The sequence below is a fragment of the Tenrec ecaudatus genome, chromosome 12 (genome assembly GCF_050624435.1).
Source record: "Tenrec ecaudatus isolate mTenEca1 chromosome 12, mTenEca1.hap1, whole genome shotgun sequence".
Taxonomy (NCBI): domain Eukaryota; kingdom Metazoa; phylum Chordata; class Mammalia; order Afrosoricida; family Tenrecidae; genus Tenrec; species Tenrec ecaudatus.
In genome coordinates, this window is record NC_134541.1 from 94,681,273 (window position 1) to 94,708,478 (window position 27,206).

Consider the following 27,206-nt stretch of genomic DNA (forward strand, 5'->3'; position numbering starts at 1 on the left):
CTGCTTCCTGTATGAATGTCTGATTCTCATTCACTAAGGTGGGGAACTTTGCTTCCAGGAATTCCCTCACTCATTTAGCTGTAGACTTCTTCATTGTATCTTATTGTGGAAGACCAATTATTTGAATATTTTTTCCTCTTCAAAGCATCTGTCATTCTCAGGTTTTCTTCCTCTTTGATTATCTTGTTTGACTGTCTTACCTGTTGGTTGAAATCTGCCTGATTGTCCTCGAAATTGCTGGTATGATTCTCTGACTCTTCTAGTCTGTTGGTGAGGTCCATTATCTAGTGTTTTGCTTCCGTTACCTCATCCATTAGTTCTTGTATTTCCCTTTGGTGCATGGAATTCATCCCCTCTAATGCGGGCTTCATCCTCTCTAACATGGAATTCATCTTTTCTATCATTTCATCTTTATTCTGCATTCCTTCCTTCATATCTGAATTACTGCAAACAACATTCAGACGACTTCTTTTTATTTCAAATCAACGTCTGTTTCTTCAATGAGCATCATTATACTTAGGATTTCTTCCACTGTTGCGTTTTGTTTTTCTTCTTTTCTTGTCGAGGGTGTTGAGGTATGTCATTTTGGAAAAATTGGGCACCATGTTCCAGAGATACTGAGGGGCCCTGAGATCTTTCACTGTGTAACTGGTAAGAGTGGTTTGGGGAATACCTGTGACCGTCTATGGTGGTGGGTCAGGCTGCTGGGTAGGTGAAGTGCCAGCGACTCAGTGGCCGGAAGTGGTGAGGGGACCCAGAAAGTGTGCTGAGGCTGGCCACTGTAGGTATGCCACTGGGCCTGGTTGGAGTGTGCATACAGCATGGGCATGGGTCTTATCTGGACATTCTGGCCACGGTGTTCATTCTTTTAAAGACTCTCTTTGGGGCCCCAAACTCTAGATTCAGGTTTTGGCTTGGGCTGTGGCTTTCAGCCCTTAGCTTTTCCTGTTTGTTTGTTTTTTAATGTGAAAATCCTAGGCTGTACTCTGGGGATTAGAGTTCTGCCTGTATTGTTATGCTAATATTGTGCTAATGAACCATGACCAGGTTTCTGTCAGTTTACATTCTGCAAAGGAACACAGCCTAGAATAGTAAGTGTTAATTTTCCGCCTTTTTATAATGGGTGTGTGACATGCCTTAGTGCTGGGGCTGTACTGTACTGTTCCCCAAGGAAGGCAGACTCAATGAGCTGAGTGGTTTGTGTAAATATCCAGGAGAATCCTCCATTGCTGCAAATTTGTGACTAATTATCTATCGTTGTCCACACTGGCAGGCACAGACCTGGGGAGATAGGGAAAGGGATTGCTGATGTAGCGACTCTGTTCTGACTAGGGAGGGAGGGCGCAAACCCAAGAACGCAAGAGTGGGGTGGATAACAGAGAGGAAACTCTGGTGTGAGGTCTTGTGGCTTGTTCTCAGTGCCTCTCTGCAAGCCTGGGATTATGACCACCTTTAGACAGCAGCCTGGGAAAATTACTGCATCCTGGGCGTCTCGTATCTTGGGCGTAATAAGGGGTGGTTGACATCATTCTGCTGGATCTATTGAGAGATTAGAGGAGCCTGTGGTGGGCAAAATTCGCAGGGGGAATTCTGAACCAGACTCTAGTACACTTCATCTATTTTTAGCACCCAGCCCTAAAATATTAACCTCCTTGTCTCTTAATTTTCTGAACTAACATCAGGAGCACAGGGTGGGTGATTCTACTTGAAAGCCATCTTGACTCCTCTCTCTCCCTGATTGCTTTGTTTTAAAGCATTCTCTTAATTCAACATGCCATGAATATGGGTGTCATTGGACAAATCTGTTGCAAAACAATATAAAGTCAAAGATATCATTTTAACAACTAAGGTGTGCCTTATCCAAGTCAAGGCCTTCTCAATTGCTTCACATGCACACAAACAGGACAATGAAGCAAGAAAACAGATGACTGATAGATCCAAATTGTGATGTGGTGCAACATGTGGAATCTACTGACTAACAAAGAGAATGAATACTTATGACTTAGAAAATGTACAAGCAGAACGTTCATTAGAAGCAAGGTGAGAGCTCACCTTGGTTATTCTGGACACCTCAGCAGGAAGGACCTGTTATAAGAGAAAGATCACATTTGGCAAAGTAGCAAATCAATGAAAAAGAGAATGACCCTTGATGGGATGGACTGGATCATGCCAAAGGTCATGAAGATGATACAACTGAGGACTACCTTGTTATGGATAATGTTGTTTTAAATCCGAGCCAATTTGATGGCAATTAACAACAGCAACAATCTGTTATGTGCAATTTTAAATGAAATCAATGCTATGTCTAGTTCCTGACTGCTGCTCCATTTTTTTTAGCATCTACCGTGTGTCATGTTAATATCAGTTACTCAATAATGATCTGAAAATGGAACCCAGCCATCTACAGGAACATTATTAGTACAATGACAGCAGTCTACAGATGGACAAAGAAGGTCTGAGTTAATTCAAGGCTTTTGGCTAGAAAGATGGGTTAAAGAGAGGAAAGAGTGTTCTTAGCCGAGAAAATGGTTAATGCAAAGGCCCTGAGAATGAAATGAGTTGGTTTAGACTAGGAGCTGACAACAAGCCACTAGAATAGTACAGAGGGAGAGCTGGGTGACTTTGTGAAAGTATGCAAAAGCCAGAGCATGTCCTGTGGGGCACTTAAAGGGTTTCTGTGTTTAAGCAAATTGCAGTTGGAAGTCACATAATTGTTATTAAACAAGGGAGTGATGTAATCCTATATGTATGCTATAATGAGGTCACTGGCTGCTAAGTGGTTCCGTTAGTGGAATGTTCAGTTGCAGTATCTGGTTGTTTATTTGTGCACTTATAGATAAACCTCTGAACTAGGTTCGGTAAATAATAAATACTCAGTTGATCTCTACCAAATTCACTGCCATTGAGTCAATTCTGACTCATGGAGACTGTCTGGGTCAGGGTAGAACTGCCCTGTTTCTGAGACTATAATTGTTCATAGGAGTCGAAGCCCCCATCTTTCTCCAGCAGAGTACCTGTTGCTTTTGAACTGAAAAGCTTGTGGATTTCAGCCCAACAGATAACCACTATGCCACCAATTTATCTAATGGCATACAAATAGCATTGTTTATGAGCATTGCTCTCATAACTTCATCACTACTAAATACTTTCAAGACATACAGTTTGTCCTTAATGTTATTGCCTTAACAACCCTGATCTGGAGTTCATTTTAGGGGAAAAGGTGAAAATTTCTAGTCATTAGGTGTGGAGTTGGGAATTTCAGCTGCACGAATCAGACAGAATGGCAAAGGCAAGATGCCCGGGTCCTATTCCCATCTCCTAACTGGTGCCCTGACCCCACGCTTGAAATTTAAGCACTAGGAATGCTGGTTTACTTACGCTTTGTTGTTTACAAGAAAGTAATATTTTAAATCTGGAATTTGGGTCCAATATTAGCAATTATGCAAGGATCATAATTCTATATTGCCTTACTTTGCGTGTAGGTCTCACCCTTCCATCGTTGAGAATCTCATGACAAGTGGTAAAAGGAGCTTTTACTATATGGCCCTTCTTACACTCACCAACCTCTCCCTTGGCAAGTGTGTACCAAGGAATTAATAATTTCCTTAAGTGGCAATTGGGCTATGAAATACAGTGATATTTGACTCCCCTTTGCTTCTCAGAAGCATGTCCTCCTGAATTGATGTATGGATATGATGCTGGGTAAATCTACCATGAAAAGGGCAGGGCAGGCCAAAGAGGGTGATTCTGCAGGTTTGTGGGTACATGCTCCAACTGCTTGACTTGTGTGGGCACCCAAGGGTTTTTGTTGGGGCCTCCAAGTGGAAGCCAGACTTTCATTGCAAACAGATGGTGCTGCTAACAAGGAAAAGAAAAAGGTTTTCTAGTTCACAAGAGACCCCAGGGAGAATCTGTTTTAAAAGCAAACAAGCAAATAAACAAAACTATCAAGTAATCCCTCCTAGATCACACTACACACACATGAACAAGTAAGACAAAACTCAGCCTCCATTCTTCACTTTCCCCATCCTCCCCCCATGCCAAATTCCACATTCTTTCAGTGTAGATACTATAAATAAAAAATGAACAGACTCAGTCCTGAATCACTGGGGGCTTTTCATGGCATGACCACAGCAAAAACATTTGTCCATCGGTTGGGGATTTTTGTGAAGCCTCTAAGAATGTTCAGAATTCCAGTCTTGCTCAAACAATGTCTTGCTGGTCAGAATGATTCAGATGTTAAGTCTCAAGACAGCCTGAGACTTTTACGTTAGAAGAACACATTACTCTGTAGTGGCTCAAAGAAAGATTTTCAAGTATTCTTCACCTGCTCCCTTTATATCCACCCCTCCTTCGGTCTAGAGCAAGAAGAAGGGACGCTCCTATATTTCCGTTAGGACTCAGATGAGGCAATTTGAAGTTTATTATAACCCCCGTCCCTAGCCCCAGAAGAGAACCAAACTCACTCATTGCCATCTAGTTGTGCCAACTCATACTGACCCTATAGGACAGGGTAAAAGTAGCCCTGTAGGTTTCTAAGACTGTACCTCTTTAAGGGAATTAAAAACCTCCTTTCACTCCCTTGGAGTGGCTGGAAGTTTCTAACTGCAGACCTGTTGGTTAGCAGCCCAACACAAAACCCACGACACCGCTAGGACGCTTATGAAGTAGTGCTCATTATGCTTTAATTGAGCCCTTGCTTAAATCTCTGCATTAGGCGGCATAATGTTTCATAACTACTTTCAGCTCTTAAATCTGAATATCATTGATAATAATTTCCTGAAGGATCATGGTTCTGATGCCTAAATCATGCTAATCCCCAGGGATGTTCTTTTTGAGCATTCCAGGGGAAAGGAACCCCAAAAGTTACCCCGGCACTCCCTGCCTTGAGGAGGGTCCACACTCAAACTGGCCCAAAGAGAGAAGGTTCTCTTCCCTCTGTTTATAAACATGCCCCAGGCCCCACCCTGAAACAGATTCCATCGCTACCCTCGGAAACACGCTAGTGTGTAAACATTATTAGCCTGTGTAGAAGAGACCGAGCCCACAAGCACCAATTATTAATTTGAAACTATCTTTTGGGCACTCGAAGCCATTACTCTCTACAGCTTAGCCTTTCGTTAGTATACCTGGAAGCTAACTTGTCTACTTGGATAAGAAATGATAAGAAAATGACTTTTTGAGAAATCCTACGTCACTCCCCCATCAGTTTAGTGGGGACCTGTCCTGACAAACTCATAGAATATGGGGAGGATCAGAATAGATATGTGTCAGACTGCTCAAGTAAGGGATGATTTGTATTGCCACTAAAATAATTATTCTAAGGCTTAATCTGGAAGAAATTATTTACATTTAGATTTTTATGGTAAAAAGGGAAATGTATAAGACTAAATTACAGACACAAATATTTTGTTCATTAAATAGTATTTAAACTCATGCTAGCCAACTAGACATTGGACTCTAGAGGCAGAAAGAAAGATAAACACAGGTAACAGGCATTAAATGCTCACCACTATTCCAATGCAGGTTATCTGATCCTTTAAATATGTCTAACCTTGGGCAGCCTACACCCCAGAGCAGCAGTGCTCATAGAGCCCAGGAAAAACTACTGTCGGTGGAGATAGAGGGCTTGTCCTGAAGAGCAAGCGCAAAACGCATTGCTGCTGTTTTGCGGCAACAGATGAAGATTCTGAGCCTGCCAGGATGGAGGTAGCGACTGCATCACACAATGAAGAAAAGACACACCTAGATTAAATGTGAGTACGAAGGATTATGAAAAGAAGTATTGCCAACCCCACCCCACTTCCCTGCAAAAAGAACTACCAGTGAGTTGTTTTCAACTCATAGTGACTCTATAGGACAGAATAAAACTGCCCCCTTGGGATTCCAATGCTGAAAACCTCATCTTTCTCCCACAAAGCAGCTGGTGAATTTGAACTCCTGACCTTGCCATTAGCAACACACTATGCCACCAGGCTCCTATACCAGGCAAAGAGAACTGACAGAAAAAGAAAAACAGGTTATGTCCTTGCTAAGAGATAAGATGACACTCGAACCAAAAAATTTGCATTAAAAAAAGGGGTCGTTTTTTATCTTAACAGTAAAACTCAACCTGAAACTGTAACAATGATGATTATCACATAACATGGTACCATGTTTACAGCTGGCTCACAAAGAAAAAGTCAATATACAAAAGTATTATTTTATTACAATACAACACAAAATAATCATTTAAAATTTCAATTATTAATGTCAATGACAATTATCAATAAAATATAAGCAAAGAATATCTAGCAATGCATTAAAAATGATATCTAGTGAACAAGTGACGTTTATTCTAAGAATGTAAGAGCACTTTTTTAAGAGTACCTCTATACTAGGAAACTCATTATAGCTTATCAAAATAATAGATTCAAGAAGTAAACATATATTGTGATTTCTAATGAGGCTTTCAAACAGTAGTTAGACAATAATCATCAATAATAGTTGACCCAAAAAACTCTCAATATGGTAAGTATCAATTAAATGAGGGTAATTCACCTATTGCTCCAGAATGATAGAAAACTCTATGAAACAAAAGTATCAAAATGCAAAGCTCTTGCTTTATGGTACTTCTTCCGTCTGGGTCTATACACTTCTGAAGGTGCTGGCTTCATCCCATGGATCTTTGAACCTGTCCGTCTTCCATCGATGTGTCGTAAAAAGAGCAGTCTTGACACTCTCCAGGGACGCAAATTGTGTTCCCTTCAAGCATCCTTTGAGTTTCAGAAATTTAAAAAGAAGTCTGAATGGGGCAATTAGGGTTGTAGGGGAGATAGGGTAAGGTTCCCCAGTGAAATCTCATCAGTCACCCTTACAACCCTTGAAAGACAGGTAGGTGCATTGTTGTGATGGAAATTCCTCAGCACAACTCACTTGACCTTTTTTCTCACCATTGAAGTTTTTGATTTTCTTCAAACTTGCTTCTAGTGTCCTTCAAGAAAATCTTTGGTGACTTCCCTTGGGAATCCTCCCTAACATTTTGACTTCTCTGCCTTGAATTTAAATGGCTCAAGCAAATCACCTTTAAAAACACTGTTTCGATTGGACTTTAGTTTTATGCAGCATAACTAAGCTAAGACAAATGTATTACTAAGAGGAATTGGTCTGCATCCATCTCTAGACATGTATAAATAGGGCTGGTTGTTTTTTAATAAAACTGTGCATGTATGAATTGGAACCTGAGCAAAAATACTATTTTTTACTTTATTAGTATTATTTTTTAAATGAAAATAAACCTCACTCTCAGCCCCAAATTTCAATTCATGCTACTTGGAAACTTTGAAGAGTTTTCCATTACAATCAAGTATAATACCAGAATGGCTACTATCGAAGCAGTTATTTAACATTTTACTCAAGCTTATAAACTGAGCCCCTTGCTGTGGGATTGAGTCCAGCTCCAGAGGCCCTCATGTGTGCAGAGCAGAACTGCCTTCTGCAGGCCTGTCAAGGCTCCAGCCTTGTAGAAGCAGCTCAACAGGCCTTTTCACCGAGGGGTGCATTGGTGGTTTCAGCTGTCCAACTCTATGCAATTAATTTTTGAGTTGTCCATTTGCACCACCCTGGGATTCCTACTAGGTTTAATAGCCAATGAAAGTAGAAAAAAATGAAATTAAAATAGGAAAGTAAAACTAGCGTTTAGAGAGTAGGGAGTAAATTTCCACTTGCAGATGGCATTGCTAGAGAGTGAAGAGATAAGAAAATTAAACAATAGAATTTAATAAGAGAGAATGGTGCAAAGCATTGCACTTTAATTAATTGCTTGTATTGAGTTAGAACATATGATGGAATAAAACAAAAAAAAAAAAACCAAACCACTGTTATCAAGTCATAGAGACCCCATAGGGCAGAGTAAACTGCCTGTAGCATTTCTGAATCTTATGGAAGGATCCTTGTTGTTCCAGCGTGTTAAGCTAACTGCTAACTGGAAAGCTGGCAGTTCAAACCCACCAGCTGACCTAAGGAAAAAAGAGGAAGTCATTTGATTTATAGGCTCCTATGGGGTAGGTCCACTCTGTCTTATAAGGTCATTAGGAGTTTCTGTTGACTCAGTGAAAGTTGTTTTTGTTTGGAATCTTTATAAAAGTACACTATCATCTTTCTCCTGTAGAGAAGCTTATGGGTTTGAACTGTTAACCTTCTGGTTAACAGCCAAGCACCTTTAACCATTGAGCCACGAGGACTCCAATTGGAGAAAAGACCCTATTTATAATCAGAATAGTAAATCAAATATCTAGGAGTAAACAGAGAAAGATACATATGGACAACGTTGTACAACAGTTTGGAACAACACAAAAATTTTAAGTGGAAATACTTACCCTTTTCTTAATGAGAACGAGAGCATCACAAGATGTAACTTACCACTACCTTTAATTCAACTAATTAAATTAGTAGTAAGAGTTTTTATTACTATTGGTATTTGTTTCTGCTGAAATTTCTTCTGAAATTCATACTAGAAAATAAACAAGGAAAAGCTTAAAACTTGGAAAGAACAATGAAAGATAAATAGTTCTATCAAATATTAAAATGTTTTTATAATTAAAATTAATTAATTAAAATGGATTCGTTTTAATTGTAAAATTAATTAATTTAATTAAAACATTGTGATATTAGTATTTGAACAAGTAGAACAACCAACTCAACATAATAAAATGTTTTGAAATAGACCAAACTGCACACAGGAATGTAATTTGTGAGAAATGTATTACCTTCTACATCTCTAAGCAGCGAGGACAAGAGGACTGTCAGACGTGGGTTTGGGTAATTTCATTGTCAACTGGAACAAAATAAAGCAACATTTACAACTGGTTTACAGCCTAAGCTACAATAAAAAAAACAAATGGAACAAATATTTTATTTATTAGTTAATTAGTTAGTTAGCTTGAAATTAGCTTGTGTGTCACAAAAGAATTTAAGCCAGTTTTCATTTTACTTTCCCTCCTTTTATAACCGCTCAGACCAGTGGTCTGATGGGTAAAGAGTCTGGAGGGGTTTGAAGGTGTGATGTCTCTCTCTCGTTTTCTCTCTCTCTCTCTCTCTCTCTCTCTCTCTCTCTCCATCTTCCCCTTCCCCCCTCGCTCTTTCTTTATTTTTAAATGTTATAACACAAGGAAAAACATGCTATCTGTATTTGCACAGCCTAGCTCCTGGAAAGAGTGACAGTTTCCAATTAACCCCCACCAGGGGGTTCTTGTGGCTCCTCTCCTCTGCCTCCTCTTCTCCATCCTCCGCCTCCTCTTCTTCCCACTCCCCTTCCCTCCTAACCTTCCTTACAGCCCCCTCCCCCCCCCACTGAAACGTCCCAGCTCTGACCTTATAGCTTTTAAAGACTTTTCCTTTGAGGTGAAAACCATTTTTATTTTTATTTCTTCCTTTCCTGATGATAGTGTTAGTAAATATTTATCTTTATGAGATTAACTAATTTTGCTGAGCATAATGTTCTACAATTTTATCCATGTCATGAAATGTTTGACAGGGTTGACTGTTTTTTTAGGATTCACAATATTCCAATGTGTGTATGTACAAAAATTTGTTTGCCAATTCCTCTACATAGTTTAAAAGTTTTTCCATCTTTTTGCTACTATCCAAAATGCTGCAATAACATTGGTATACATATGTATGTTCTTTTTTTATGGGTATATACTAAGAAAAGAGATTGCAGGATCATAATATATTTGTATCTGCATTTCCTTGAGGATGTGCCATATTGATTTCCATAATGGTTGTAAAAGTCTGTAATCCCACCAACAATGAATGAATGTTCTAGTGTATGAATCTCTCCACATCCTCCCTTGTGTTTATTACTTTGTTTCTTTTAATTTTGCTAAGAGTATTGGCGCGAAGTAGTCGCTCATCGTTGTTCTAATTTGTATTTCTCTTGTGGCTAATGTGTTTGTCTGGGTAGACTAGTGATCTAGATCCATTGAAACTCAAATGTGTATAAGAGAGAGTTTTATATAAAGGGCACGTTAGGAAAGCACGCCAACCTAGTGCAGTCCAAGTCCATAAGCCCGATATTAGCCTATATGTTCAATACCAATCTATAAAGTCCTCTTCAGACTCACAAAACACATGCAATGACGCCCAATGCAGGAGGATCCAGTGGCATTGGAAGCATCTTAGCACTGACAGGGGTCTCCACATGGCTTCTCCAGTTCTCAGGGCTCTCATTGCCATCAGCATAGAGCCATGTGTCTTGTCAGTAGAGAGTCTCTCAGGGTGTGAGTTGAGAGAAAGAGTGTCTCTCGACCCCAAGGAGGTAAAATAGGATTTTCCAGAATTCTCAGGAGAAGGCCATGCCCACACATAGACCTCATTGGCTATGATCTGATTGACAGACTAGACTCCACCCCTTCACTGGGAATCCTCTTAAGTTCCAAATTGACATCAGATTGTGTAACTACCACAGCTAATGAGCATGAACATTTATTCATATATTTTTTGGCCACATGGAAGTCTTCTTTAGTAAGTTGTCTATGTTTTCTTCCTATTTTTTAAATTGACTTTTTCTTATTAAGGTGTTCTAGTTTTCTATAGATTTTTAAAATTAGCTCTTTATCTGATATATCACTGATATTTTTCCAGCTCTACAAGCTCTTTTACCTCTTTTGATGAAATAGTTTAATGTACATAAATGTTCTATTTTCGATAGTTCCAGTCCTCTATTTGGTTTTCTACAGAGTATTTTTCATTATGATTGGTAGTGTATGTATGTGTTGTATTAGGACCTTAAGTTTCTTCCTATTTTTTCATTGATAATCCTTATAGTTCAGGGTTTCTATTTAGGACTTTAATCCATTTTGAGTTCCTTTTTTTACATGGTGTGAGGTATGGGTCTTGTTTATTCTTTTGCAGATGGAAACCCAATTCTCCAGCACCTTTTATTGAAAAGGCTGTCCCTTCCCTACTTAATGTGTTTTAGTCCTTCATGAAAGATCAGGTGTCCATATGTGCTAGATTGTATGTCTGTATTTTCTATTATAATCCATTGAGACATAGCTATTGTTGCACTAATGCCAACCTGTTTTGATTACTGTGACTCTATAATATGTTTCAAATTCTGGGAGTGGAGGGCCCAGATGTTTTAAATGTAAAAAAAAAAAAAAAAAAAAAAGGAAGCCAAAAGAGTACTTGGGACAGAAAGGGGTTTTCTAATTAATGTTTATCAAAAAATGGATACATCCAACTACACAAACATTCAATATTTTTCATGTACAGCATATTATAAGCCAAATCATAAAGCAGATGACAAAATGAGAAACAATCTACAACGTGATTGCCTTCAGTAGAATTGGGGGAAAGCATGCATATAAATGGGTCACCAAAAAAAGGAAATAGAATGGACTCTGAGACATATGAAGATGCTCAATCTAGCCAAAAATTCAGAGAAATTGAAGTCAAAACTATTTTGAGATGCGATTTTTCTCACCTATCAGATTTGCACACACCCAAGAGTTTGATAACAAGCTGTGTTGACAAGACTATGGAAAAACAGGGCCCAATGGAGTATAAATTGATTCAATCATTTGAAATGTAATTGTATGATCTCTATCAAATGTAGAACTGCACAATCCCATGGTATCATGAGTGGCATAGATATATGAGATCAGACAGAGGTAAAATGTCTAATTTAGATGTTGGTAACATTGTAAAATAGTAAGGACTGGAAACTATTCAGATGTCAAATGTCAGGGGATTCTGAATAAATAAATCATGATCTTTTCATACAAAGGAATGTAATACAACATGAAACGCGAGCATGTGTTCTCTCCTGCAAAGTCCATGTATGACAGAGTAGAAAATTACTTGCTAAGATAATCTGAGTGGAAAGTGCTTGCCAGGCCTTTCTTTGACAACACTATGGGGGTATTGACCAACTAACCTTCAGGGTACCTGTCAAGCCAAATCTTTTTGAGGTCACGATGGCTCAGAATCTATTTGAAGGCAACTAAAAACAACACTGCAATCCATGTGCTGATATGTATGGACTCGCACCATGTCATTCCTCTTCCTAAGACCCTGGAATTCTATCCATTGCTTTAAGAGTGAAAGTCAAAAACCTTACACTGGTCTAGTAGCATCTACGTGATCTGCTCTCCCACTTTGCCTTTTCAAGTTTTATGTTCCAGGCGTACTGGTATTTCTACTGTTTCTCTGATGTGTTAGTCACAGTTCCAACCCAAGCCCTTGACTCTAGCTGACCCGTCTCCCTGGAACTCCAGTTTCCCAAATCATCCCATGACTCACTTCCTTACCACAATGAAGTTTGTTTGTTTGCTTGTTTGTTTTTCCTCACATGCTACTGTCTTAATAAACCTCCTCAAACTACTCTATTTAATATCTTAACCCCCCATCTTCCATCCCCAGGCCCCATTATCTTGCATGAGTTTTCCTTTGAATAATTATTCTTAGCATGTTCTAACACAGATAGAAAATTTACTGATTTATTGCAGTCATACATTCATTATCTATTATCCCAAGGTATAAATGTACAAAATTAAGGGTTTTATTTATTCTGTCCATTGTTATATCCCCATGTTGGTACCATTAGTATTGACATGTAGTAGATGCTCGGTGTTTGGATGCAAATGAATAAATAACTGAACCGGTGATGTAAGAAGACTCCCTAAGGTAACTTAAGTGAGAAGCAACAGGAAGAACAGTAATTATTTTACATATAGTCTTTTTAAAAAATAAAGAAAAGTAAGAATTTATATTTTCATGAACAAATATAAACAAACCCAGAAATCTACAGAGAAAGCTACTACCAGTGGTTTCTTGGTGAATGGCATATGAACCGCGCCCAGGGAGCAGTGGTGGTAAGGAGACAAGTGCTGGAGAAATGAGCCCTGTGTCTTCTCCTGGAGGATCAGTCTGGAAGGCTCTGTGGAAGGGAGGCCTGCTCTCCACACACGGTGCCACTTGACTCCACCTGATGGCAACCAGCAGCAGCAGCAATTTCTCACTCGAACGTTCCATTGGAAGGAAACGAGAGAAGAACGGAATGGAGAGAGAGCAAGAGGAGGAGAAGGAGGGACAAAGAAAGGAGAATCCAATCATTAAAGAAGGAAGGAAGACCGAAGACAGATGTCAAGGCCCCAGGCTCCAGGTCCCAGGAGTTATGAGTAGGGCGATTCTCTCCCCCTGTCACCCATGGACCTCCCAGCCTGGATGGTTCTGAGGCAGATGGTATCTAGACTACACATTGTGAAATGCTGTCACCCCTTCTTCTTGGGGCCCACAAGACTCTACAGAAAGTTCAGGTTTACAAAAACTCGTCTTTCCAACAACATTCAACATAGCAAACACTAGCTGCATGCCAAAAGGTGGATTCCTGGGGTAGATGATGCAAAAAAAAAAAAAAAAAACCCAGCATAAACTTCATCTATCTTTCAGGCCCACCCACATATACCAGCAGAACCACTGAAAAGGGTCTGTCTTCAACCAAGGCATCTACACAGATGCTGCAACTAAAGATCAGAATTATAAGATGTTTACAATATTAGCCTACGTGGTTAAAAGTGCTGCTCACGCGTCTCTGTTTATGGCAACAATACATTGAAATACCATGAATTTTCCCTTCAGTTTTTTCCTGCAAAGTTTAGTCAATAAAATGTCTAAGCTAACTTACAATGGAAAGATCATTCTGATAACTCCTGAGAAAGGTGATTTGAGAACCTGATAGGTATCGATCCTCATCCAACGAGGCCACCTCACTTGTCTGTAATGACTTTGAAATTAACGCAAATCTTTGGCTGTGTGTTATTCCATGATTAGTAAGTAAACTTCTACATCTGAAATGTAGAGGGGGGGGACACAGAAGGACTCAATAATATACAAGTAAAGGCTGAACCTGACAAACCCAGAATTTATTCAGTTTGTAAAGCAACTTTATCTTTATGAACTTTATCTTGATATTCAAAGGACAGAAAGAATTTAATAAGGGAGAAAAAATCAGTATTTCATGACCCATCACTTCCTTGGACAATGTGAACAGAAGACATACACTAGTCTTAACATATTTTCATTGACAAGGCATTCTCCTGCCACCTCGTTCCCTCTACCACCACCGCATTTTATCTTTCTGTATTATCTCCATTTTAGACATTTCTGAATGATATTCTATTTCTGAGACACATTTTCTGAAATGGTGCCTAATTGACTTGAAGAATCTGCTATGCCCTGACATTGTCTATGCTACATTAAAAGTAAGAGCTCCATGGGTCTCTTCTGAGTTTCCTCTTTAAATGTCTGAATAATACTCTTAGGTTTGTTTCTCAGACTGACCACTGGCAAGCAGTTGAGTAAGTCCAATGTGGAAATTACTAGAAGTGGTAAACTAATAATGTCTTATAAGGTTTAAAAATTAAACACTCTGAGGTAGTTAGTTTATTGTGCCAACTTGGCCGATAAACACATGTGGGATTAATTGAAGGGCAGAGAGATAAATGGCTCAGCGAGCCTTGCCTTTCTTGTCCCTTGCTCTTTGATCATCGGACCAGTGTGCGGCTGCCTTACTTGTTCTGTGCCTTCATTTGCAAGCTACACTACCTGTAGGACACCTAACCCGTGGACTGTGTCGCTGTAATTTGAGGTTCCTTCAAGACCTGCTTCGCCACACCATTGGAATTTACATCTCTTGATCTGGGGACTGTCTGACCCTGTCATCTGGCTGCCTGTTGGTGACCTGACTTGCTGTTTGCTGCCTGTGCCCTGATAACCTGAATCTCTCTACAGAGGACTACTCCAGGGCCCTCAAGACTTGAAGGACTGCCAGTGTCTCACAACTCTCATGGGAGTGAGTTGCACTGAGCCATTTGCGCTGCTTTATAATTTAATTAACTGTTTATTTCTTATGTTATCTATCTCTCTGTATAAATATATATATAATTATTAGGCTTCTGGTTTTGTTTCTCTAGAGAACCCTGTCTAATACATTCTCTCAATCGGTTATAGGTAGGTCGCTATTAAAAGGTTGCTTTTCTTTCCCTTGTTGCTTAGACAGACAGTATCTCTCTAAGAATACCTGAGTCATTATGATACAATGCTTCCAAGAAAGGCTGCAGGGCCAGCAGATGGTGGGCACACATGTTCATCTCTTAATGCGTCTCAACCTTGGGTTTGTTCCCTAGGTGGAAAGACTTGATTCATGGCAGTCATGTTCAACATCAAAAAAGAACAAAGACCAGATTTATTCTTGGCATGCCTTTTCCTAGGGGCTTCCTATGCAATGTGGTCATTAATTTATAGCTGTGCAGTGAGGCAGCATCGGCCAAGCAATTTCATTCTGGAGAAGTAATGCAGATTGGGAGGAGGGGGGACGTGCAATTAAAAGACCCTCTGGGTGAGAACCGCGCTGGGAACTGATTTCTTTTATGGCTTAGAGAAAGTCCCTACTGGTTGCCACTGGGATCCAGCCCCACCCCGCACCCCCTAGGTGTCCTTAGGAGACGCAGCTTTGCTATGGGAAGTAGTGGTCTTGAGCTCGCAACCTGAACGGGGCAAGTGGCTTTCGAACCCCTGGAGAAAAGAAGCTTGTTACCTTTCCCTGGAAGGAAATCCTTCCTAGGAGCGGTGAGGGCACGCGAGGGGCGGACTGGGCTGGGTAGCTCCCAGGGCTATTTCTGGACCTTAGCGGCCCTCCGCACAGGACACTCCCACCCCTCACCCCCACCCCCCTGCAGCCCGGTTCGCAGCCGCTCAGCGGACTCTCCCCTGCAGCCCCGCTCGCAGTCACTCAGCGGACCTCCAGGCAGCAGCTCGGGTCCCCGAGAAGCCTAGCTCGCGGCCGCCCGCCCCCCGCCACCCGCCAGGAGGCTTCTGCGGAGCCCGAGACCCCAGAACGTCTGCAGCACCACTCGCCGCAGCCCGGGCTTTGGGCAGCTGGGCTGCGCGTTCATTTCCTCCGTGGGATTCTGCACACCCCGCTGAGTTCAGAGCGCTGGAGCTGCGAGCGGGCCAGAGGCAGGAACCGGAGCACCGAAGGAGAGAAGTCTCCTGCGGGTAGAGGGTCCCCTGCGCCCCTGGTAAGTGTGGGCGTTAAGCGGCTCATAGGAGGCGCGGGAAAGTGTGTACAACTTGGTGCAGGCACGAGTTGGGTTCCGGCGTTTCCTGGTAGCAGACTCGCTCGCAATACGCGTCTCCTCAAGGGGTTTCGGAGCCCGCTCCCGGGACTCCGTTTGGGGTTTCGGAGCCCGCTCCCGGGACTCTGTTTGGGGAGCCGCGGGTGGTATTGAGTCTGGCTCAGCGGGAGTTTTCTATTGTTAAAGCTGAGGCGAGGGAAGGTGGAAAGGCTTGAATTTGGATCTTTCCCTTTTTGCATTAAAAAAAAAAAAAAGGCGTTTTTAGAAAAGCCAGCTCGCTTCCCTGTGTTTCTCTGGCCAGAGCAAAGTTTGCTGCGCGAGTCTGTCTTCTTTCTCCTTTCTTTGTCATCTGCGCCATCCCTGGTCGAAACAGAATGAAAGTTTCACAGAATAATCCATTTCTGACAGCATCAGAGCCTGAAAGATCCTTAACTGGAAACCCTTTGTTTAACGCAAGATTTTAGTGATCCCCACCCCACTCCTTCACCCTCCGCATGAGAAATCTGGGTGCTTTCACACCTGTTGCTCCCCATTGCTTAAAAGTTGCTTGTTTGTTTGCCTGGGTTTCACTTTCTGGCATACTTTTGTCTAACGAAGCCCAATGCTGCACACATTCTCTTCTCTTTTTCTCCTAGAAGCCCTGGATCGGGTCCCTGTCCTTAACATTCTCTTGGCTGTAGTTCTCAGGGAACAAGTGGCCAGCACAATACAATAGGGAAGAATGCATTCCTGGTGGCTCCTCTACCGTGGAAAGACTAAACTGAAAAACTGACATTCCTCGTTGGTTTTAATGAAACGCATTCCTGTCACTGCTTTATAAATATTCGATTTGGGTACATTCTTGAAATTAGCTCCTCCAAAAGTATCCAGCAGGACTTTTAAATCGTGTTTCCCCCCCATATTCCCCTCTGAGGAGCCCAGTGGCTTAGTGGTGAGCAGTTGGAAACCATCGGATTCTCAGAGAGAAAGGCCAGGCTGTCTATTCCCGGAAATATTTACCGTCTTGGAGCCCCACAGGGGTAGGTCTACCCTGTCCTATAGGGTCCCTGTGAGTTAGAATTGACTCGATGCAATGAGGTGGTTTCTTTCGTTTTCTGACCTGTGCTACACACACACTAGAGCTGTCCAGCTGTGCTGAAGTCACCTCTCATTTCATGAAGCAGGAAGGCTCTTGATGAAAGAGAGGGGTGATGGAGGGCGGAGAGGAGGACCACCAGCGAAGGAGGCCCTCTAAGGGCCAGCTTGTTTGCGACTTTCTGATGATTACCAACATCATCAGGATGCTGGCATGTTGTTTAACATCCTAGTCGGTTAAGATGAATGATTGTCCAAATGATGGAAAATAGCCTTTTTAACACTTCCAAGTGAGTGCAGAAGAATGCTTGTTTGTTTCTGTTGCTGATACACCCATGGGAAATCACTGCTGAACCCAGCAATTTTCAACAGCAAGTCTTAACTCCTAATTGCCCACACAATGGCAAACAGGTCATTTTCCGAAACCCAGGAGGTCCCCGCCCCCCTCCCCCCACATTGTTTTAGAGGTTCCATGAAGATATTAAGAACATGCATTTGAGCTTCTCCCCTGCCCCTCACTCCCTCCTCAACTGAAATGGAAAGTTCTCCTTGGGTGTCCGATAAAAAATATGAATTCCAGGTAAGTTACTAAATAGGATATAAAATCATATGTTTCTGGATGCTGGTAACTACTCAACAGTAGTATCTCTAGCAGCTCTGAAACTTTTTCTTGTTACTCTGGGACGTGATCGACTTCGAGCTCTAGCTCGTTTTCTTTGGTTTTGAGATTTGGTTGGTTGGTCTTGTGACTTTCCTGGGCCTTTTCCTTTTCTTATTGCTATTGAAAAGCTCGCCTTGGGTGAAATCACACACTAGAATTAGCGGCGATGATCACTCTGCAGTGCTAAAATTAGAAAAGTACCCAGCACTTTCTAGCCCATATCCTTCTCTTGTCTCCTAGAAGGTGCAGCCTTCAAACTCCCATTTTAGCAATGACTGGATGATGAGGCTAAGTACTCTTTAAAATAGTCTTGATACTTGGACAAGTTTTCCCTGGAGTTTAGCCACGTGTTACCAATTCATGTTGAACTTTGTTTCTCGGAGGTGCCTAAAGGCACACGCAATTCATTTACCATCCCTTCAAAGCCTGGATACTTAATTCTTTGAACAGTGACTTTTTAAAGGAAAAGGAAAATACACAAACAGAACCTCCAATGGCACTTAGAAATGCAAAGTTGGGTCCGATGATGTGATGGCAGATGGCAGTTGCTGGAGCTTTGTTTACGCCCAGGACAAGCTCGGAGCCCCTTAAATTAGTCATGAACTGAATAATTGATTTCTCATACCTTGGACTGCACTTCAACTCATCCATACATCCAAAGATAGGCTACTGATGAGGTTGAGTTCTCTTTCAAACCCGACCAAATAATTTTCCAGCTAGGCAGACGTAATCATAACACACGTGATGAAATGCAGTGACATCAACTTTCAGCTCTCCTGCCTTTTTTCCCCTTAGAGAACCAGCTTCGATGACCTTCCCATTCCTCCCAAGACTGCTGGACACAATGGGTTTCTGTAAATGCAATTAAACGTGTTTCTGCCAGCTGCCTGTGGTATTTGGGAATGTTTTCGTAAGAAAAGCTGTTCTCCAACTTTATCTGCCCACTGTGGTTTGTGGCGTGTTGTGCTGTTCTGCAGCCCTTGCAGTTTCTTCCTGAACGATTGAGCTATGATGTCATGTGCTATCTCAGCTCAGGACCTTTCAAGACTTTGCTGGGTCTGTGTGTCCGAGGGAAGGGAGTGCAGCTCCCTCTGAGCGCACTTGGTAGGGACTCCCAGTCTACTCCAGCACATTCCATTGCCTGAGAGCAAAGCCACCAAATGATTTGCAGTCAGAGCGCTTGGGGGCTAGTTAGAGATGATTTAAAAGGAAGGTTATGGGCACATGAAGTGTAGGGTAAAGAAAATATATTTTACTGCCTTATTGAGACCACATGGCTCCAACTTGAACTTTCTTCTTCTTTTTTTCCCTTAACATGGAAATTGTTGGCTAAACTGGCTCACAGTGTTTTTGTTTTGTTTTTAATTGCTTAACGCAAAGGGCTGTGTTTTTTAAAAAATTTATTATAGGCTTGGCTACTCCATTGTTTCTGAAAGCTTGAGAAGCTTTTCCTGTTTAAGGAAACAGAAAAGTAGGATTTATCTTTTGTGCTCTTCAAAGGCGAAAGACCATTACAAGAGAAAAGATCTAATTATCTTCAGGGACTGAAAGAAAGCTATCCCATGTCAAACTTGAGAAAGTATCAGTAATAGAAGAGGCAATCTCCAGCCTTCACCATTGTGCCAAGGGGCCCACAATCTCAGTGCTGGCAGTGTATGCATGCCTCTTAATGAGTGGAGGAGATGGTTTTGGTCAACCTCCTAAGGACTTAATATACCCTGTGATTACATCATGGGACCAAATGAAACATGGCTGATCTTTTCCAACTGATAATGATGATGGGGTTCAGGGGAACACACAGCTCTTGGGCCCACGCTTCATTTGTGGACTAAGCTCCCATCTCCTGCCTCTCCGATGAGAGCCACCACAAACTGGCACTGAAAACTACCTATTACCACTGAGCAAGTTGCCAAATCTTTGTCCAGCCTGAATGTAAAGTATCTATTATGACGGCACACTATGGCTCAATCTCATCCTATTTCAGTCTTCAAGATATCATACCCTAGTCGCCTATTAAAAGCTACCAAATAGCCAAGTCCAACTTCTAATTTGATGCTGTAAAGTGGCTTAGAGTAGTTACATGGTAAAGAAGCCCATATGCATACCCAGTTGCTTGGCAGTAGTTGTTCTGGGGTCTGGGGGCTTTAACTGTGATGTAATGGAAGGCCACTTGAGATCTCCTCCAAAAGTCTTTGTTGTTATTGTTGCTGATCTGAAACTCATCCTAGCAGTTTGGATCCCCACAGTTCGAGTCTGTGTGTCTCCAGAGGTTTAAAGGAAAGTCTGAAAATCAAATTAGTATGGTTACTTGTCAAAAATCCTGTAAGTATATAACTGGAAACCATCAACAAGGAAGCTGAACTCCACTGGAATTGAGGATCCTGGTTTTGGCATTGCATAACCTTTAAGAAACTGTTTAATAGTGCATTATATTGATAAAATGGAGTCCCTAGCAAATGATTAAGCATTCTGCTGCTTAATTAGTTCAGATCTACCCAGAGGTGCCTCGGAAGGAAGGTCTGGTGATCTGCTTCTCCCAAATCAATTGTTGAAAACCCTGTAGCGTTACATTTTGACCCCCATGAGGTAACCAAGAGTCAGAATCAAGTCAATGGCAACTGATGGTGGGCTTGATAAAATGCTGTATTAAATGCTGTGGGATCCTTATGCATGATGCCAAGTGATCCTCAGAATGGGCCTAGGAGGCAGACAGACAAAAGAGCATTGTTTTCATTTCACAAGTATGAAAACTGATGTTCTAGGCTTGCGTAAGGTCACACCGCATGTGAGTGATAGGGCCTGGTCTCAAACGCAGAACTTTGCATTTCAAATACCATGTCCTTTCCACTGTAGCAAAGAGCCTCTACGACACTTTCTTCTATGGATGTCGCTCTCTTCCTTTGCAAAAGGAGGCAATTGGCCCAGAATCTTGTGGTCCATTCCAACTTAAAATTCTCTCTCTGATGAATCACTTGTTGGAAAGAACTTGGAGAAATCACTTAGTCATATTCCTTCTTTCCAGCAGGACTATATCTAAGCTATTTCAAAAAGAAAATGCCATCCCTTTTCTTAAAAGCTCAGAGCAGACAGGGCTCTGTGTCTGGTGCATTTGGAGGTATAGATGCATATATTTACCACGTCAATGTCCAAGGATAACATGAGTTCCTTGGCAGAGAATCTTGTCTCACTCAAAGTGGACTGGACCTAATATCTAAAAGAGGAGCGGGAGTCGCAGGCATGCTGTGCTGGCTGGGAGGGAGTTGTGTAAGGAGATATCAGAGAGACAGTCACACAACCAAAAGGAAAAACAGCTAAGTTAACTCAATGGTGTCACAAATGGATGATTCAATGTCACTACCGCCCCTATGGACCTCTTCCTGTACCAAACCATTCAAAAGAAAACCCTCCAAACTCATTGACCTCAAGTGAATTCTGACTCATAGTGAGCCTATAGAACAGGGTAGAACTGCCGTGGGATATTTTTCTGGAGTAGAAAAATCTCATCTTTCTTCCATGGAGTAGCTGGCGGTTTTGAATAGCTCACCTTGTGATTAGCAGACAAATGTGTAACCTCTATGCTGCTAGGGAACCCCTACACCAGGCCATACAACGTCCTTAATAACACATCAATTTTTAGAATTATAAAAATTATAGAATATATGGTAAATATAATTTTTAATTAAATAAGGTAATAGTTCTCAGAGTATATAAATATTAACAAAATTGTTGGGTAAAATATTTCTACATTAAATTATATCTTTATTGGCTATACAATATTAGTACCTGAGCAGAAGCCTCTCTTAATTTTTATCCTTTAACTACAGCTGAATCCTCCAAAAGCCATTGATAAAGGTTGACAAATACTGATGACCGCAATGCTGTAGACACAGCACCAGCACTTGCGGCACAATCAGTAGCTGTGGAAAACACTGGTAGCAATGAAAAAACGTGCAGAGGAAGCCCCGTGATCCACAGTGTGGCTGGACCTGGGTAACAAAGATAGCGCTCACCAGAGTGCAGCAGAAGGCTCACAAAGTAAATTGGTTTCCAGAGTCTTAGCCTTGTGGGTCTATTGATACGTGTAAGCCAGGCCCATGAAAACTATTTTTGTTGTTGTAAGTAACTAAAGGGGTGTTTTTATTAAAATGAGTGCATTTCTACTGAACCACAGTGGTCACTGCGGTGTCCTCCACTCTCACAAAGTCACCCGAGGTGGCCTCCAGGGCCTGCAGCTCCCTGGTGATGTCACGGGACTCCTGAAGGCGTCTAAAGAATATTCAGGCCTCCTGGAGAAAGTGATGGCAACATCAAATCTATGATCATGTTCTATTTGAAGACACAAACTGGAGGATCTTCATTTCAGTGCATACAAACAGAAAACTTTCCTAAACTGAATTTTATTTGGCTTGTATGGGAGGGACGAGTGACTTGGGACAAGGGGATTTATGCTGAAGATGGCACCTCGGAGTCCTGAGTTTAGAAAGAGCCTGACTCAACCTTTCCCTTCTCTTATGTCACTTCTCCCAGTCCTGCTCCCCACAGGCTGCATACCCTGAAAGAGTCAATCAGTGCACAACTCCCAGCGATTGGCCTAAGTTCTAAGTTCAGCCTACACTCGTCAGCTCACGTGGTTATCCTTGTGCAATACTGAGCCGTCCCTCCGGTTCTTCCTGTTTCACTCCCATGATATTGGTGCGATCACTGCTAAAGCAGTGATTTTGAAGCCAGAACGCCTGGGCAACTACCCAGCTCCCCAAATTCCAGGTTCCGTGTGGACAAGTCGTTAGTGAGCCTGAGCCTCAGGTTTTCAGCGACAGATTTGTATAATGAAATCCCTACTTCAAAATTGATGATCCCTGTGACACGAGTGGGAGCAGAGTGAACGTGAGATGCTCAAGTGGGTCCGCATGATTGTCAGTTGTAGTTGTCCAATTTCAGCTCTCTTCTATGACGTCACTGTGAGTTCTTTCTATCCTTCCTTAATTCCACTCACAGAAGCAGGATCACAGCAGCGATTTTTTCTGTTCCATCTTCACAGCACTGTTATGAAGTAGGTGGACTATTCCCATTTTATGATTGTGCATATTATTTTCTCATGAGGTTCAGCACCTTGGCCCAGGAGCATAGTGCTAATAAATGGCGGAGCCAAAGGGAAACCAAGCCTGTCTTACTTCAAAGCCTACCTGTTGCTAGAGCTTCAGGTCTAAGAAGCATCTGGGCCATTTCCTATCTGAATCCAGACCCAGTGCTCTTGGATTCGGGTCAGTGTTGAATCCCCTGGTGGTCACTGGAGTAGCTTCCTCAGCTGTTGGATCTAGTAAGTCCTCTGGACCTCAGCTGGACATTGCTTAGCCCTTTAACTGAGGATTCCTCCTTGCCTCCTTATCCAGATTCACACTCCACAGTCTCCACTCCTTTTCCTGATTGTTTGAGGTGGCTGCCTAGCACTCTTTAGACTCCCTTCCCACTTGTGCCATTGTCTTCGCTTTCTCTAGATACTCCCACACGAAGTCCCTATAGATGATCACACTTTAACTGTAGTATATCAAATGTCGTTCTCACGAATAGGTACCGTGGAGTAGGTTCTGGCTCAGAGAGACTCCAGGGAGCAGAATAGAACTCTAGGCTTTCCAGGCTGCAATCATTATGGGAACAGATTGCCAGGCCTTTCTCCCACCGAAACCCTGTGGTTAATCTGATGTGCCAGACTGCAAATGAGCAGCAGAGCGATTGATTGTTGTGCCGCCAGAGCTCCTTCGTAGATTAAATTCAGCCACCATGGGATACATGCATCTCATGGACTCTGAATGTTCAGAACTGGGAAAGGTGACTTGGGTTAAAAGTTGGGCTGCAGGCCGCAAGGTCAGCAGTCTGGAGCCACCAGCTGCTCTGCTGGAGAACGATTAGACTTTCCACTCCTGTTACCAGTTATAGTGTCTGGCGCCCACAGGGGAAGTGCTGCCCTCGGAGCCTAGAAGGTCGCTATGAGTCTGCATTGACTCGATGGCAGTGAGTTTGGAGCAGAAGTTCTCGGCTTTATTCTCCTTGTTTGACAGGTGAGGAAACTGAGGACCAGACAACTTAATTGCTTGCCCCCAAACACCGCTCTGGGCCACAGCTAGGGCTGATTCTAAGTCCAACCAGGATTGCTTTTCCTGCCAACATCCGATTCAATGGTTTAAATCTCTCAATTCATCGCATCCCCATCCCCCTCATCTGGTGATCCCTCATCAGTGGTTGGAGTGAAACATGTCCCTTGCCTCCAGAGCCCGTTTAGACTTAACAACTGAACAGAAACCAATAGGAACATCACAAGAAATGACCTCTCTATCCTTCAAGGACTCGGAGAGCTTAAGACTCCCCTTAGCTTTCCTTTCTCTAGGCTAAATAATACCAGACCTTTCTGCGTTCTTTCACAGTTCTTGTTCTCCATCTGTTTCATCATCTCTATTCCTATCTGTGGAACTATGCTCAATACTCCGAGCCTCTCAGACTGTGAAGGCCGGTACTGGACAAAGAGCTCTCGTAAAGGTGTGACAAAGTGCCGATCACCTCACAGTTCTTTCCACCTGTGCTTCACTTGATGCGGCCAACTTCCGCGCTCGTGTTACAGTGATGCTCGGACCTCACTGGCTCATTTCATCTGACCCTCGTTTGGCTGGCCACTGTCACCGGTGCTCGTGATGATCACCATCTCCTCCATGTTTCATCCAGAACTTTTCCTATTGAGCCTGCCCACCCCCTTTCGTTTGCAACAAGTCTTCTAATTCTTGAACCCGTTGGGGACTCTAATCCCTTTCTTCCGCTTCTTAATTCTTCACTCAGCCACTGTGCAAGTAGCTTAGCCCAGAAAGAGTCTCTGGAATTCACCCACGTGGGAAATAGACCTCGGAGACTCCTGGCCCTTACAGGCTCTTCTCCCCCACAGCACCAGGATTTCAAAAGCATGCAGTCTGTCTCCCAGCATCAGACACTCACAGTGACCATCAGACAGGACTCGGAGTGTTAAGTGATGGACCACCACAGAGTCTTCCAGGAGACATGTAGCTGAGGGCTATAATGTCCCTAAGTACAGAGTGTTCTTGGGAAAGATAGTAGGAATCTCCAAGGTTCCACTTTGGCTCGGGAGAGTGGTAATTATAAAAATTTGCATTTACCACTTTTATTTCTATTAGAATAAGCCACTATTGTGAAGAAATGCCTTTTTCCTAATTTTTCTAATTAGTGAGCTAACTCATTGGTGAATTCTTATTTTCCTAATTAGTGAATTAATGAAGGCGCACTGAGATTAAGTGCTCTTGTTAGGTGCAGTCAGCTTAGTCCCAACTCATAGTTGCCCTTGAACAGCAGAATGAAGCATGGTCTGCTTTCTGGGCCTGCACCCTCCTCGTTACTGATGTTACATTTGCGCCGTTATTGTCGCCACTCGCTGTGTCAAGCCATCTCCTCAAGTGACTGCCTCTTTTCCCCCGGCCTCTGCTTGACGTCCTTTTACGCTTTTAAATGTAATCAAGGGACTCCCAAAACCAGAGAGTCATGACTTGACCTTTAGTCCTCAGCTTTCAATGCCTTGGAGTTGATCTTAGTGGGATTTAAATCTTAAAATGACTAGGAAGCCCACGGAAAGGGAAAGAGATGTGCTTGTGGACCATGAGGATTCTTGGGGTCTCACTCTCAAAAACATTAATTCATTAATCCGAATGGAGCCCTGCAATCTAATAGGCAATGCAAGGGGTCAAAGGTTATGTGTCAGTAATTCAAACAGGAAGAATCCCTCTCCCAAACTTCCCTTCCCAAAATAAACTCTTTCAATGCAGCAGGTTTTCTTATGATAAAGCTGGCCTGTAGAAACCAGCCACAGACAGCTAGCTCCTGGTCGAGCTTCCATTTCTCAGCATAAACCCACGCCTATGCTGTCAGAACCTGACACCACCTGTGGGTCAATCCCACTCTTGTTCCCATTGGTTTGATCAGCCTGCTTAGCTTCCCCTTTTCAGAGTTCTCTGCTTTGGCTCCCCACTCAGATCTTGGGTAATTTCTGGCACCTGATTTTGTCAACCTTCGCAGCACCAGTTTTAAAAGCCCACCAGAACCAATGGTCAAAGGAATGAGATCACTGGCTCATGAGGGCATTCTGATGACTACCAGAAGGTCTCTGGTTGGGGAGCCTGCCAATCTTGTACCACCCAGTTAGGCATCATTACTTCACAGCCAACTTCCTGTAAGAGAGAAAAGTGCTTCCTGATGTCTACCACTCAGCTAAGTTCAGCAAAACAATCGATTGCTCTTTGAAAACCCAGTTGCGCTAGCAGGCCAAGAGATGACTAGGGAATTGAAAGCATACCCAAGATTAACTGGTTACCAGCAACACGTCAGGCATTAGTCCATTGCACGAACCTTGTCTTATGACCATCTTACCAGGAAGGAACACATCCAGATGATTACACAGGATGCCTGCTTCCCAGTCTCCGTGCATTTAGAAAGTATATGTTCATGTAATTACAAAGACGGAGCCTTACTTGTTTGGAGTCATTTGAGTCAGAATCGTTCGAATGAAAGACCTCCGACAAGAGCCTTTTATACATGTTTTATCAAAGAGGAAGTGACATCCTAAAGAAAAGTATCTCCTAATAGCCTGGTGGGAAATGTATTTGGGCCACAACTGGACTCCCAGTCTTGGTAAATGTGTTCCACTAATTGCCCCTTCTGTATTTTCTTTTCAAGTCCAGGCACTTTCTACACAATAGACTAGACTACCCCACACTTGAGAAACCTCCAGATTGTGGTAGTGGGACCATAGACAGTAACATACTTTGACCGCAAATAACACAGTATGAAGAAATCATACTTTCCCCTCCCTGTGATCTCTGCTCTCTTGTGACACTCTGAAGAAAAATTTCCAAACATCAGCCTCCTGAGGCTTATGTCTGATGTATGCTTTGCCTTATCTTTAGCAGATGTGAGAGATCTATGAAAAGACATTAAAACATTTGGGACTGGCAGTAAAGGGATACTTGGGGTCTTGTTGGAAATGAGCCTTCGAGCCTTAGAATATCTTATATGCGTGGAAGCTTAAAGTTTGCTGGACAAAGTTACCTTTTATGTTATAACTTGGCAAGTTATGGAATAAATTTAATGTTAAATGACTTGTTAGAGGATCTCGGAGAATTATGGTAAAATTCTACACCCTGCCCTCAATTAGGTCAGGTTAAACTAAAAAGGAAAAGCAGTCTGGTTTGCTAACCACACTTTCGGGTGGAACTCATATCCAGATTGTGCTGTCTGGAACGAGGAAAGTACACAGGAAGCAATTTGGAGTGTCTCTTTCTTTTGGTTTTGAAATGTAAGCT

The 27,206-nt window shown here is 42.3% G+C and overlaps 1 protein-coding gene across 3 annotated transcripts in view; it reads left to right on the forward strand.

The window, feature by feature from the left end:
• Nucleotides 1–15,780: 15,780 nt before the first annotated feature.
• The window catches only part of PALLD (palladin, cytoskeletal associated protein), a 343,917-nt gene continuing 332,491 nt past the window's right edge, over nt 15,781–27,206 (forward strand). For 2 of the 3 annotated variants that reach the window (XM_075564239.1, XM_075564240.1), the window contains exon 1: nt 17,750–17,775. In XM_075564239.1, the coding sequence (XP_075420354.1) occupies nt 17,765–17,775 (11 nt within the window). In that variant the 5' untranslated portion in view covers nt 17,750–17,764. Of the gene's footprint in view, nt 16,065–17,749; nt 17,776–27,206 lie in introns of those variants that run through there. The other variant, XM_075564242.1, reaches the window with a different exon arrangement.